The 14,152-nt window shown below is 45.8% G+C and overlaps 1 protein-coding gene across 4 annotated transcripts in view; it reads left to right on the forward strand.

The window, feature by feature from the left end:
- GTF3C1 (general transcription factor IIIC subunit 1) overlaps nucleotides 1–14,152 on the forward strand; it is a 2,559,884-nt gene that overhangs the window by 1,735,312 nt on the left and 810,420 nt on the right. For all 4 annotated transcript variants that reach the window (XM_078662887.1, XM_078662886.1, XM_078662885.1 and 1 more), the window contains exon 22: nucleotides 9,724–9,793. In XM_078662887.1, coding sequence (XP_078519013.1) covers nucleotides 9,724–9,793 — 70 coding nt within the window. The remainder of the gene's footprint in view (nucleotides 1–9,723; nucleotides 9,794–14,152) is intronic.

Consider the following 14,152-nt stretch of genomic DNA (forward strand, 5'->3'; position numbering starts at 1 on the left):
TGATGGGATTGCAGAAGCTTTCCAGGCATTTTATGCCGAGCTTTATCAGAGGGATACCCCATCCCACTCTCATATTACGGATTACCTGCAAGATACCCACACAACTGCATTGCTCCCGGGGCTGGCAGAATCACTAGACGCCCCAATAAGGGTGGAGGAAGTGATAGGGGGGTTTCCCGCCTCAAGCTCTTGAAGTCAACGGGCTCCGACGGCTATTCGGCCGGGTTCTACAAAGCTTTTTTGCCAAGTTCCGGCTCCACTTCTGACAAGACTGTTTAATTCTTTCATAGGACTAGGGGCGATCCCGTCGGAGATGCTGGCTGCATCTATAGTGGTCTTGCCAAAACCAGGGAAAGATGCAACGGTGAGCAGTGTCGCTCTTGAACGTAGACCTGAAACTATTCACAGGTATACTTGCAGCCCGTCTGGGCGCGCTCATGCCGGGCATCATAGAGCCAGACCAGGTGGGCTGTATCCAGAACAGGCAAAGCAGTGATAACACCAAATATAGTTTAATTTGGTCGATAAAACCCATTATGTGAACATGAATGCTTTTCTCTTGTCGGGCGATGCCGAGAAGGCATTCGATCGGGTGGACTGGGACTATCTAGATCAGGTTCTGGTGCACCTCAGACTTGGGGACAGGTTCCAGGGCATGTGTATTGAGCTGTTACAATGCACCCACGGCGACTATTAGGGTCAATGGGGTCTCTTCACACCCTTTTGAGATCCAAAGGGGGATGCGGAAGGGTTGCCCACTGTCGCCCCTCCTCTTTGCGCTATACATAGAGCCACTGGCCCAAAAGATTAGAGACAACCCTGAAATTTGGGGCATTCCGTTCGGTGTGGAACACACAATTAGCCTTTATGCTGACGACGTCATCGCATCCCTTGAAGACCTGGAGCAAAGAAAGAATATGGTTTGAATCTTGTGTACCTTTATTGTGTTGAAAAGGAAGGGGCTCCACCCCAAAGGAGTGCTTCATGGGGACACTGTTTTAGTTAAAACAGTGCTACTTCAATTTTGAGTTCCATTCGACTCCCTTTGGTCAGGGGGATACCCATCAGCATCCAACCGTGAACAACCAGTTTACCTTTTAAATGCCTTTGGATTATCTAGAATAACAGTGTGTGCCGCACAGACCTAAGCATCTCGTGGCCTTCATATGTCCACATCACATACATCTGAACTGGATGGTGTCACAGAGGGTGGGCATTTTAGGGGGAACCTCAACGTAGTGAGTTCTAAAGCCAGGATTCATGCAGGCACTGAAGGTTAGGAGGGCACTTACAAAGTCCCTGAAGAGACTGCACGAGCCTGAGGACTTCTGATGGATCCTTCTGACCACAGAGTCCTCACTTTGTGAGCATTTCCTAAGCATCGGACTGGATCCAGAACTTTTGAAGCAGTATTCTTGATACCCACCAATAGATGGTGTGTGGCTCCGCGTCAATGTCATGCCACTCCAGAAGTGACCGGCAAAGCCACATATAAGTGCTACCTATGCACTCTGTCAGTTCCTTTCTTTTCTTTCCTTTTTTTGTGGAGCGTCTGCCCAGGAGTGAGGCTTTGTTTGTTTGTTTGTCTGGTTGTGTCCCGGACAGTTTCTGAACGCCAGAAGAGATCGGTGTACCGCTTGCTGCCTCGGCGCTTTCCGCATCTCCTCCACGCCTCGCGGTCGCGGGGCTCGGGTCCCTGGAGCGAGGCTCTGCTTGTCTGCCTGCTCGCCCACGGAGACTGGCGGAGACCGGCGGAGCACCTAGCCTGCTTGGTTGTGAGTGGACTCGCACTGATGGACCCCTCGAGGGAGACTTGTTTGTTTGGTTCCCGGGCGGGTTCTGAATACCCAACTGGACAAATGTGAGTAGGCGGAGAAACTTACCAGTATCGGTGCGGCGGCACCCGTTAGATTCCGGGCGTTTCCCTCCTGAGCTGCCTGACTACAACACACCTGTGGCTGACTGGGTCGATTCGGGCTCAGTGCGGCTTCGTGGCTTCCAGGCTTTGCAGGCTCCGGGGGGAGTAACGGAGAGAGATACCGGCAGAAAGGATTTTTCGCGCTTTTTGTGCCTTGCAGCACTTAATACTGGGGTAAGAGACTCAACTTACTTTAGCCCACGGAACCCTTGCAGGTCGTTTTTGCCCTTCACCAGCGCATCCAGCCTCTACTTTGCTGCCTTAGTCACGGGGTGACTGAACTCTGTTCAGCGCAGTGGGAGCGCTAACAACACGCCACCAGGTCCCCCCCGCCGCCGCCTAGTAAACGCGGCCGCCGAGCGGGGGGACTACAGGGCCCACAATTCCTGCTGGCTCCATCCAACTACGCCAGCGGAAGCGCCCGGAGGCGCACAAAAACACCTGAGCTCCTCCCACACCGCGGGACGCGCGCGGGTCAAGGGCGGGCCGTTTTGTGGCCGTTCGGGGGCCGGAGGAGGCCGGGCTGGGCCACCCCCCTTTTTCTCCAACTCAGATTGATCATCTATGACTAGTAAAGCGACAAACAAGTAAGCGGGACACAGGCCTGTTATTCGTTTGGGAACTGTTTATTGCAGTCGAAAATGCCTTCTTCTAAAAATTCTGTTCAGGCCAAAAATAACATTACAACATTGACTGCCATTGACCGCATGCTACAAAAAACTATTGGGGCGGTAACAACTGCTATCGAGCAGTCGGAGAGACGCTTGTCCCTGCCTCTATCCGGACTACCTCCCTACTCCATCATTAATTTATCAGAGACTATTGATAACACACAGGACTCATATTTGTTGCCATCTTTTGTTGCCCTTCCACATGTGGCTAGCTCTTTGACCCCAGAAGCTGATACACCCCCTGAAGATCCAAATAGTGTTGATCCCCCCACCATCTACTCAACGGCGTTAATCGCTAGCCAGGAGAACACGGTTGGAGTTCTTCTAGGGCAGGGGGACGCGGCCTTGTCACTCTTGCACCACTCGTCTGAAATTAACAACATTGCAGACATTAGCATCCTGCTCCAACTGTGCGAGTATTCTAGGTCCCCCACACCTACCAGGGATTTATTAGGTAATAATCCTTTTTCTATAGAGGGGGCGAAATCCTTGCCTCAACCTACTCCTCCTGTACCCGAGGGGAGTAAAACCCATTCCCCTCCAAGAAAGAGGAAGCGAGCGGCTGATATTCCTCTAGCGAGACACGTAAAATCGAGGAAAAGACCAGAGATTAAACAAGGGAAAATTACGATACCCTCGGGGGAATTGAAGACAAAACAACCCTTTATCTTAAACACTCCTGCCATCCAACCTTCCTTTGCCAAGGAGGTTGTAGAAAGCATACAAACCCTAATGCAAACCTTCGTACTTCCAATTGTACACAGGTTAAAAATAATCACTGAAAAATTGGGAGTTGGAAAACAATACACAAACTAACACTCAACTCTTAAAGGAACTAACTAAACAAGTACCTAAAAATGTTCCTGTTAGACAATCTAATCCTGTTCCAGCTTCCCTGACTAAAGCGCCCAGATTGGAAACTAAACCAGCGCAAGGACAAGCTTATTCTAAATCTAACGGGAATCTTTCTATGTCCAAAATTCCACCCGCTACAATTCCTGTCCAAAGTAGAGACAGCTCTCGAGTTCCTATCACGCAGGGCTTAGGCAATACAGGGGAAGCAAGGGAGGGGACAGTTTCAAAAGAAAAAACCTTTGCCACTGACGTACCAGATGTAAGGGGTGCAAAAAGTTCGTCAACTGCACCCCTGGCAGCAGGAAAAAATAATGGCCCAGTTCAATATAAGCCCTACAGGAGAAATTATCGTGAGGTTTCAATTATGCTCCCCCCAGAATCTGCTGCGTATGTCGCAGTTCTAACAGGGGTCCCTGAGTTATTACTAGCTCAATATGAAGATTATGGAAGCCTTAAAAATAAAACAATTCATTGGTTAAAAAAGAACAGACCACTACCTCCACACATCAACGGGGAAATTTTACATGTAAGAAGGGCTAACTGGATGGGAGTAAGACAAATGGACATTAGTGGTGACATTATAATTATAAACTTTAGAGACCATAGAGTGATGACCTTCCTGAATGATTGGTATCAGGAGAAAGAAATCCTAGGGATACATCTAAAACAACTAGATTATTTCTATCCTAGGTCCATGGTTTTTCCAAGACAACATCAGGCTCCCCAATCCCAGAGGCAACATGAAGACTATCTGTCTTTCCCCTTGTTTACAAATAGATATGATGCCCTACTAGGATTAGATAGTGTGGATTGACTTAATCACCCCACGCTCCAAAACGATCTTTCTCATTCCTATTTAACTCCTCTACCTGTTAAAACTTTATTATCCCCAAATATCAATGTCGTTTCTCCTATCCCCTTTCATCCAGAGTTGTCACCGTTGCCCCACCTAGAAACTCTGGGTACGGTCATGACATGGAATGTGGCAGGTCTAGCCACTAAAATACAAGATTCCCAGTGGCACTCGATCATTTCAACCCACTCGATTATTGCCATCCAAGAAACGTGGGTAATAGAACCACTACATATACTGGGCTATCAGACATTCTTTACTCCAGCTATCCCCAGTAAAAGAGGTAGAGCAAAGGGAGGTTTAGCCACATATGTGTCTATTACCACAGGCCCGATTATTCGGAACTCATTCCTGGATAACCCATATTTCCAAATCTTACTGGGATCTTGGGGTCACCATAAAAACCTGGCCTTTATCAACCTTTACAATAACATCCCAGTATTAGACCTGGATAAAACATTTAAAAATCTGTTTAATACGCTAAACTCCTTAGAAGACCGAACATCTGGGGATATGGCTGTCATTTGGGCAGGTGATTTTAATTGTTCAACCTGCCCTATGAGTACTAAGGGGGTATGTGGTACAGATGAGGATGAACAGGGGGCAACAGGTTATCACTTTGCCCACACAAAAGCTGGGGACTTATTTAATACATTAATGGGGGATTTCTCGCTTGTATTTTTTAACGAGCTTTGTAACCCACCCAAGAAATTTTTTCCAACTTTCAATGGTAGGGGTGTGAAGACAACAATAGATTTCATATTATACTCATCACGGTACGTTTCCCTGGTAGCAGATTGGGAGACCCTTTCTTCCCCAATGAGTGATCACTATCCCATACTAGCGACACTTATCCTTGAGTTAAATAGTAAACCCCCTGCTATATGTCCAAACTATGACTTTAACCCAATCTTGGGCCAAAAAAATGGTTTTACCATTAAGTGGAACAAAGTCGTTCCGGAATCCTTTTTAAAAAATCTTGTGATGTCATCCTTTAGTGAGTTTAATGTCTGTCTGTCCTTAGAGGGTGACCCGTTGAAGGTGACCGAGGCGTTTGGTAAAATGTGTTCTTCTATAAAAAACCTACTAACAAGAACTTTTTCTAATTCCTCGAAGGGCCCCGGCTGCTGGTTTGACGCAAAATGTACAAGGGCACTGAGGTCCCTAAAGAAGGCCCTTCACTCATCCACAGTGAGCAGACCAGAGGTTAAGCTTGCGAGGCTAAACTACCGTAAGGCACTTTTGGTCAGGAAACAAGATCTTAAAACTCAGGCCTGGAATACACTACGGGAGGCTTCAGAAAGAAGGGATAATGTGGCCTTTTGGAAGGCCGTAAATGCACCCTACTATCAGGAGCGCACTGGCCCTATAATAGACAATGCCATCTCTGCGCAAGAATGGGTTCTCCATTTTGAGCGACTCTATAGCGCTCCCCCCTGCTCGCTAGTTCCCATTATTACGGGAGCCATCACAGAAACGCAGGGATCTAGAACCCAGATAGATATCCGTTTTAATTTACTTGAGGTTCAAAAAGCTTTACAAGAAAGTTCGGCTGCCAAAGCCCCCGGTCCTGATAATGTCCCAATTGATATTTTTAAAACCTTCCCTGATCTCTGGGCTCCTATTCTTACCAACGTCCTTAACTGCTCTAACAAGGTCGGCTTCATAAAAACCTGGCAGGAGTCAGTCCTTGTTCCTATATTCAAAAAAGGGGAAAGAAATGATCCTGCCTGCTATCGGCCGATTTCTCTTCTAGAAGCCTTATGAAGATTGCAGGCAGGATCATTCTATCCCGAATCCAAGAATGGCTTGAAGAGAAGGACGTTCTTTCCCCGCTCCAATATGGGTTTAGGCGTGGGCGGGGAACCATAGAGCAGGGTTTGAATTTAGCCCTCATAACTGCCAAATATACGCACGCCAGAGCTAATAACTTGTACATTACATACGTAGATCTTAGCTCTGCCTTCGACTGCGTAAGGCATGATCTTTTATGGCAAACACTAGGGGACATAGGGCTGGACATAAATATTTTAAATTTCATCAAACAACTATACTTTGGTGCGGGGGCCCGTGTCAGATATGGAAAGAAGGGGGATTGTACAGATTTCTTTCGGATCCATAGAGGTGTTAGACAGGGGTGCATCTTGGCACCCCTGTTGTTTAATGTGTACATTAACGGTGTGGGCGCTAAATTGGTGCAGAGTTATAACGATTACCCTGTTATTAAGGGAAGTCCCATACCGATATTGCTCTATGCCGACGATGCGGCTATCCTTTCACAGACCAAGAGGGGACTTCAAAGGGCCGTTGATACCTTTGCACTTTTTATGACTGAACGGGGCCTCAATATAAACATATCAAAAACCTTCTCAATGTCCTGTGGTATAAAGAAAGTGAGAGCTCCATGTAGCATCTTTTTAGAAAATAAACTGCTGGGAGTAACAGATACTTTCTGTTATTTAGGAGTTCTCTTTGATCGTCGCAGCAGTTGGAAACCAGCAGTAAAGGCCAGAGCCCTTTTGTTCAATAAAGCCATTGGAGCTCTTTTAAACTTTTCCAAAAAAATAGGGTCAAGACCTCCTAGGGAGCTCCTTCAGATATACAGAGCAAAATGTGTTTCGATAGGTACATATGGTGCCGGCCTGTGGGGATGGTTATCGGCTGAAGTAATTCAACGTACAGAAAACAAATGTTTACGCTACCTTTTAGCATTACCGCCTAGTACGTCTACTTACATACTTCATGAGGAACTGGCAGTAGTCAATATTACTGACATCATAAGGGTGGCACCAATATTAATTTGGCATAACATCTGGACCAAACCGGCCACCTTCCTTAATAGAATGATAATAGAGGACTGTCTACAAAGTGAGGGAGTAAAAAACGTAAAGTGGTTCTCCTATATTAAGAGCTTTGTAAATGACATCGGCCACCCAGAATATTTCCTAAATCCATCATCATTGGACCTGGTGTCGCGGACAACCCTAAAAAAGGTCTTGATGGAGCACTTGGAAATTAAGAGATGGGGTAATGAGAGGTCAAAAATAACAGTAAAAAATCATGATGCTGTCATCCTCCATAACACTATCCAGCTCTATCTCTTAATAGTTCAGCCTTTCTATGACCGTAGATTACTAACTTATTTTAGGTTGGAAACATTTTTTAGGATAATTATGCTCCCAATAGGTAAGGAATGGTCCAAGGAGAAAGTAATCTGCCCATGTGACATGTCTTCTTTCCAGTCTAACATTCATTTTACCTTTTATTGTACCTTTTACGCACATCCAAGGAGACAAATTTTAAGGCCCCTATTGCGTACTTGGACTTTTACTTGGGGAGTGCGAAAGTCCCGTGAGGCTTACAATAAATTGCATTGTTTGGCCGATCATCATACAATTATTACAGTAACGGCCTTTTTGAAAGTGGTACTAAGATTACGAAGCTCTATCGTATTAGATTAACTGGCCTCCCATCCGAAAATTTTAATTCATTTTGTGTAGTTTGATATATGGTCTCGCTATTTTAATTTAGATACTAAATATCTTAATGAATTACTATGTGTTTTATGACTTTGTTTGTAATCATGATGGAATTCAATTAGATGTATTTTATTGTATGCTTTTATTAACTGTTTTTACAATTCGAATAAAGCTTTTTGAACTTGAACAGTTCCTTTCTTTCTGTACCTTAAGAAGTGGAACTGGGAAGTCTCCTTGGTCTTCAAGACTCCTTTTTCAACTACATTTTCTAGTGTTCAATGGAAAATGTCACCCCCTAAGACAACAGGGTTCAAACTACCTAGGGGCTGTTGCAAACAAATATCTGTGACAGAGCATTACAAAGTCTGTCGTTGGTGCCCGGGATCAGAGCACAATTCCGGGACCTGTGAATACTGTGCCCAGATAAATCCGAAGACCTTATTGACCTCGAGGCGAGGCTTTGTCACCAAACATAAATATTGTATTCGTAGTGACCGGTCAAAAGTAAGTGGTGGTGAAAGTCCTTGGGTAAGTCCAAGAAATATCATAAGAAGCTGAAGTAGGAGTTGTTTCCTTCCTGCCACTCTCGACCTTCAGAGAGGATGTGAGGGTGTCAACATGGCTCCCGATCTTGCTCCCTATCTCCATTGGAGATAATTCAGAATCTAGTCTCGCTACCGTCTGAGTTTCCAGGTACGTCACAGTCAGTAGAGGTCAACAGAGAGGCAATACTGCACATTTTTAGCATTTTACTGGTTCTCTCTCTGGCCTCTTCATGCCGAAAGGATCCGCAGGGGCCTCCAGTCAGACTTCTGCAGGCGCGTTCGCCCTCCGATCTGCCTCTGTCCATCAGACCTCCATAGGGCCTATCAGCTAACCAATGCAATTTCTTCCATATGGTCTGGACCTGCCCTGGTAAAGTATTGGTCTGACATACTTCCCTCTCTCGCTCTAGAATAATAAAAGAAACAGCACTTGACAATTCTCCCTGCATCGCACTCCAAGGTATCTTAGACAACAGAGGTAGGTGTGGGGGTAAACGTGCACTGATGAGGATCGGCACGACGTTAAGCTAACAGGACATTGCTCGATACTGGAAGTGTCCCGGCGGCCACTGCAGAATGCCGGGCAGCAGTGGACTTTTGTGCAAAACTTAAGGAACCCATCAACAAAGCAAGGGATTTGCCACATATGCTTCATAAAATCTGTGGGAAATGGTGGAACTGCTATAAATTTATTGCGAATTGATGTAATGTGACGCATAGTATTGTCTTTTCTAGATGAATTCACGATATCTTGATTGCACTGTGTATTTGCACATTTTTGATTAACAATAACATTTACTTATAAAAAATGAAGATCTCTTGTAATTTATGCTAGGTTTGAACCTACTTTGGAGATGCACTTGACCATGATTACCGATTGTTTTTGATACTTTACATCATTTATGAAGGAAATCTGCTTATTTCAAGAAAAATATTTTCAATGGGGTTACATTCTTAGCTATAAACTTTTTTAAATGAACGGGTGCTGATTTCTGCACAATGATCACTGTGTAACATTCTTAACTTGACTAGAATGACATGGGATTATAATTTAAAATATAATAAATGCACTAGAATTTCTACCTGAAAGAGCGCTATACAAGTGCCGCCTCTTTCTGATTATTTTATTCCTAAGAGATTTTCATGGTCAGGCAGCTAGCGTAGACATATTGTGAACAGCATGTCGAAATAATAGTTCTATTACAAGGCTTATTTCCACTAATGGGTTGTATAACTTTATAGAATTCTCTTGCAATTGAATAGAAATGTTGTATGCTGGAAACATGCCACATAACTGTGAATGGCAAGTAAGTTTGTTTTTCTGAACTGTTCTATCTCAGCTTTTTATTTCACTCATGCTTACTGCTAATATTTTGCTTTTTGAATATTTTTTTTTAATCAGAGTGTAGCAAATCCTGATCCATGCCCTACGCTGAGACTACAGACATTCTCTAGCAAGCATTCCTTTGCAGGTAATCATTGTTTGACATTAAGAATAGCACTAATCCTAAACAGCATGTTTTAAACTTCGGATGTTTAATTTAAGGTTCTCCTGTTTAGTCTCAATGCTGGTGTGTCCAGCTTAGGATGTGACATGGCGTTCTACAGCTTGTCAATTTGTACATTGTTGTTTTAGCGGTGCTAGACTGCTTAAAAATGCAGCAAGTGTAAGAGTCATTTTAGTACACATGACACGCTAGCGTAGAAAGACTTTTTTTTTTTACCGGAGGTTTATTTAGCGTCGAAGGTATCAAAGCGCTTTACACAAGCACCAGTTACCTTACAGAGGGACACATTCATGTTCTGTTAGGCGCGAGGAGTGATTTGCCCAGAATCATCTGCCGAGACTCGAACCCTGTTCCCCTGTACCGAGGGCGACCGCCCTTGCCGTTAGGCCACATTCTCTCCCCACTTTTATTTTCTATGAGATCAAAATAGTGAACCTGTTCTTCCCAATAATGTAGAGCATCTCTAAACAATAAGCTCCAAATGCTTAAGTGCTGTCTTTTTTTTCTGCAGCTTGTCTCCGAGGCCTTTGTCCTCGTTCGGCAGAGGGCGTGGGTTTCACTCGGATCGTATGCCCTTGCCTGTCGCCACCCTACTTGCCGTTTCCTGGTTGCAACAGTATGAGTAGCTATATGCTTGGGGTGGCAATGTAGTAAAGCTCACCGTCCCTTTAGAACGATATGATGTAGATAGTGTCACCAAGCCGTACGCCGCAGTCCCACTAAACAATCAGGCGCAGATCACAGGGGGTTCTATCGCTAATGCAAACAGGAAGGGTGCAGTGTGCAGCCCTTCTGTGTCGCCCACACATCTAAGCGGCTTTGCACTACACGCACTCTTGCACAGTGATCCGTGTAGAGCAACTGGACCCACCCCCAGTATTGTGGGTCTGTCATGAATATCAAACTGTGTGCTTCACAAATAGCTCCTGATCCTTTTCACGACCGACAAGCAAAGTAGCATTTCTTTCTCAATAAGAGTATGTTTTCTCTGCATCCCTCAGCACATAGGACTCAAAGGATTCCAAATGTTCTACCTTAGTATTTTATGTGTAATGACTGCTTTGAACCTATCATCATTGGTGTCAACTGTCATGTGAATCAGAAACCCAGGGATACATAGCTACAAATGGGGAGCATTCAACAGATCTGCTATGATACATGCAGAAGTGCCCTGCTGCTCATTACCCCATACAAAATCGGTTTTCTTAATGATCAGTTTCATGATCAGTTTGGCAGTGGTGCTGAAATTTGGCAGAACTTCGTGTAACACACACAACAAAATACATGACTTGTAACCTTTTGTTTGGCGCCGGAGCCTCTGCAATAGCCTTCACTAGCCCGGTTTTGGGACTAACGCCACCTGCACTGATTATATCACAAATACTCCAACTGCTCCAGCTCGAAATCACATTTGTCCAGCCTCAGTCATAAACCACTTGCCAGCAGCCTACTCAGCCCAACATCATCCCTCTGATTGTGTTTTTCCTAGTCTTCCTCGTGACCAAAATGTCATCCTGGAAGGTTATTAGCACCTTCACTCCACACAAAAACCTGTGTATTGCTTGCTGACAAACTGCAGGGGTAGATGCCTATCCATAAAGGACTTGCAACAATTTTTTCCCTCACACACTGTGGGACATTTCTCATATTAGGTTTCACCTAAACCGCATCCTCCTTGAGGTTAATCTCAAGTTCAAAATGGGTGAGGAAAAGGCCTAAAACTACTCCAGAAACATTCTCATGTTTTTCAACAATTCTCAAAAGATCTTTGAAAACTTGAACAGGATCCCTGTTGTTTGTCACACAACACCTCCGCTACAGACTGATTGCATGCACTGTATTTTGAGTCTGTCTTTTGTACCAGTTTAATCAATGACCTGACTGTATTTTTTCCCTGAACCACATATGCTTCATGTAGGAGAGTAGGGTCTGCTTCCTATGGTCACCCCCACTTTTTGCTGTGATTTTCTGTTTTTTCGACTTTAGTGTGGATGTGGGCCTGCTAATCAAACCCACAGCCCAGCTGTTCTCTCTCTAAATTTATACCATGTACTTAAGATACATACCTAATTGCGTATTGGGTCACCTCTGTGAGCCCCTTTACAGTGTACCATAGGTACCCAGGGCATTGGTGCATCCCAGGCCTACCAGGGGCTGCAGCATGTATTATGCCACCCCTGGCTGGACATCCAAAATGACACCACAGGCTGATCACTCAGCTTGAGTAAGGTGGTGTAATCACCCTTTACTAAGAAATAGTATACCTATATCTACCCATATATATAGACACATATGCACCTATAAGTCACTCCTATGGTAGGCCTCGACAATCCTGGAGGCAGAGTGCTTGGTTTTATGTGAGAGGGTGCCCTACCATGAGCTGAGCCCCTCTGCAGCTTTCGGAACCATCTCCTTATAGCTGTTCTATGATATAGCCATACCATATACTCTTGAGTGCATTATAATCCTCACGGTTAATGCTAACTTTGGTTTGGCTTTATCAAAACATTTTGTGTAAGGTGTCAAACTCTTTGGAATACTACCCCCCCCCCACCCATTAGTTCTGGTGGCGGCGGTAGCATTCCACCCTTCTAGAGGGAAAAGACATGTATGCTACTGCTTTACCCGGTTGAAGTTAAACAGAGCCCCAGCATCACAAAATGGATGCTGCTGCTTCAGACACAAGTCTGACCTCCTGCTGCTGGACGAAACTCCAGCAGGGGAGGCCTGGACAATAGGTTTCCTGTCCAGGGAGGTGCCAGCACCTCCCCAGACCGGCTGGTGTGTATTGGGACAGGGAGGGCTGCATCAGCAGATGCTTTTTGAGACACTGCCTGGGGCACACAAGGTGCTCCATGCATAGCCCGGTTCAAACCAGTTGCTGGAGCACTCCAGCCCCGCTCTGGCGCGAAACTGGACAAAGGGAAAGAGGTGTAACCACCCCCTTCCCAGGTCCACCCATAGGAGGGACCTAGCAGGTAATCCAGCCCATATTCTTACTATAAAGATAGGAGCTGTGTCCCCAGGACTTTAGATTATCCTGGAACGAAACTTTGATACAGAACTCTTGGACCTTAGACGTTCTATTCTGACTAGAAGACTGAAGACATCTCCCTTGTGGTCAAGGAGTGACCACCCTGTGCAAAAAGGCACCACCAGCAACTTGCCGGTTTCCTTTGTCAACGCTCCCGCCGGAACCCGAAGACTTAGCGACACAGTAACTGGGCTTCCAGACTTCTCTGACTCCGATCCACATCCACTGCAAAGCTGAGACCCATGGCGGACACGAGAGATGTGGGACCGGACACCCTGGACATCCTGCATTTTGCTAACAGCTCGACTACCGAGGTACCCTCGCAGTTGTGCATTGGGGTACGAGAAGCCCCAGACCCGAGCGCCATTTGCACCGAAGCTCAGCCCTCCACACTCCACGAGTGCCGCGTGGGACCCGCTCTTGAATTTCAGCTCAACGCGTCTTACCGGTTGTTAGCCCGCTGGCTAGTGAGCCCCCTGAGACAAACCTTTGAAACCAAACTGCTTTCCAGGTTGCTCCAGGCTTGCTCCAGCTTCCCTGCAAAGGAGAAGCTCCTCAGACCTTGCTGGTCTGCTCTGAAGCCAATCTTCACTTCCTGCGTGGATTGCGTTTGCCAAGGCTTGTTGGGTCCAGTCCGGATACCGACACCGCAGTCAACTAGATCCTTCGTGGGACAGCTCGAATCCAGCTCCAGGTCGTCGTCGACACCTCCTGGTCCTCGTGGCTGCAGAGACTAGCTTCACCTCTTCACCTGAGATCATCGCGACATCGCCTGGTTCCTTCCTGGTCACTGGCTAGTGACCCAGACTTTGTCCCCTCTGCTTTCAGGTTCTTCACATCTTCGATCCACCCTTGGATCCACCCGGACACTCTTCCTCTGGCCGCCTGCAGCACTTCTTTGCAGATCTCCACTGAAAGCATCAACGAAACCCGACACCAAAAGGCACCTATGCACCCGGCTTCCCTGGGTGAGGTAACACGCGTACTCTGGTGCTCCCATGGGTCTTGACTCTCGAAGTGTCCTAGTCTAAAGGGGTTTTGTCGTAGTCCATCCGGAAGTGCCCTTAAACAGTAACTTTGTAACTTCTTCGTTCTCCATTATAAGTCAATGGTAACTCGCGACTGTGTTTAGACACTGCACGTGTCTCCCGTGGGTCTCCTACTTGTTCACGCAGCAAGCTCGTACCAAAAAGATTAATTATTCACACAAGAATAGTATTGGCTCCGTGGAGCGATGAGCATTGGTGTACAGTGTGATTTTAAAATGTTTTAGTAGTTTATTCCATGAA

The sequence above is a fragment of the Lissotriton helveticus genome, chromosome 10, assembly GCF_964261635.1.
Source record: "Lissotriton helveticus chromosome 10, aLisHel1.1, whole genome shotgun sequence".
Taxonomy (NCBI): domain Eukaryota; kingdom Metazoa; phylum Chordata; class Amphibia; order Caudata; family Salamandridae; genus Lissotriton; species Lissotriton helveticus.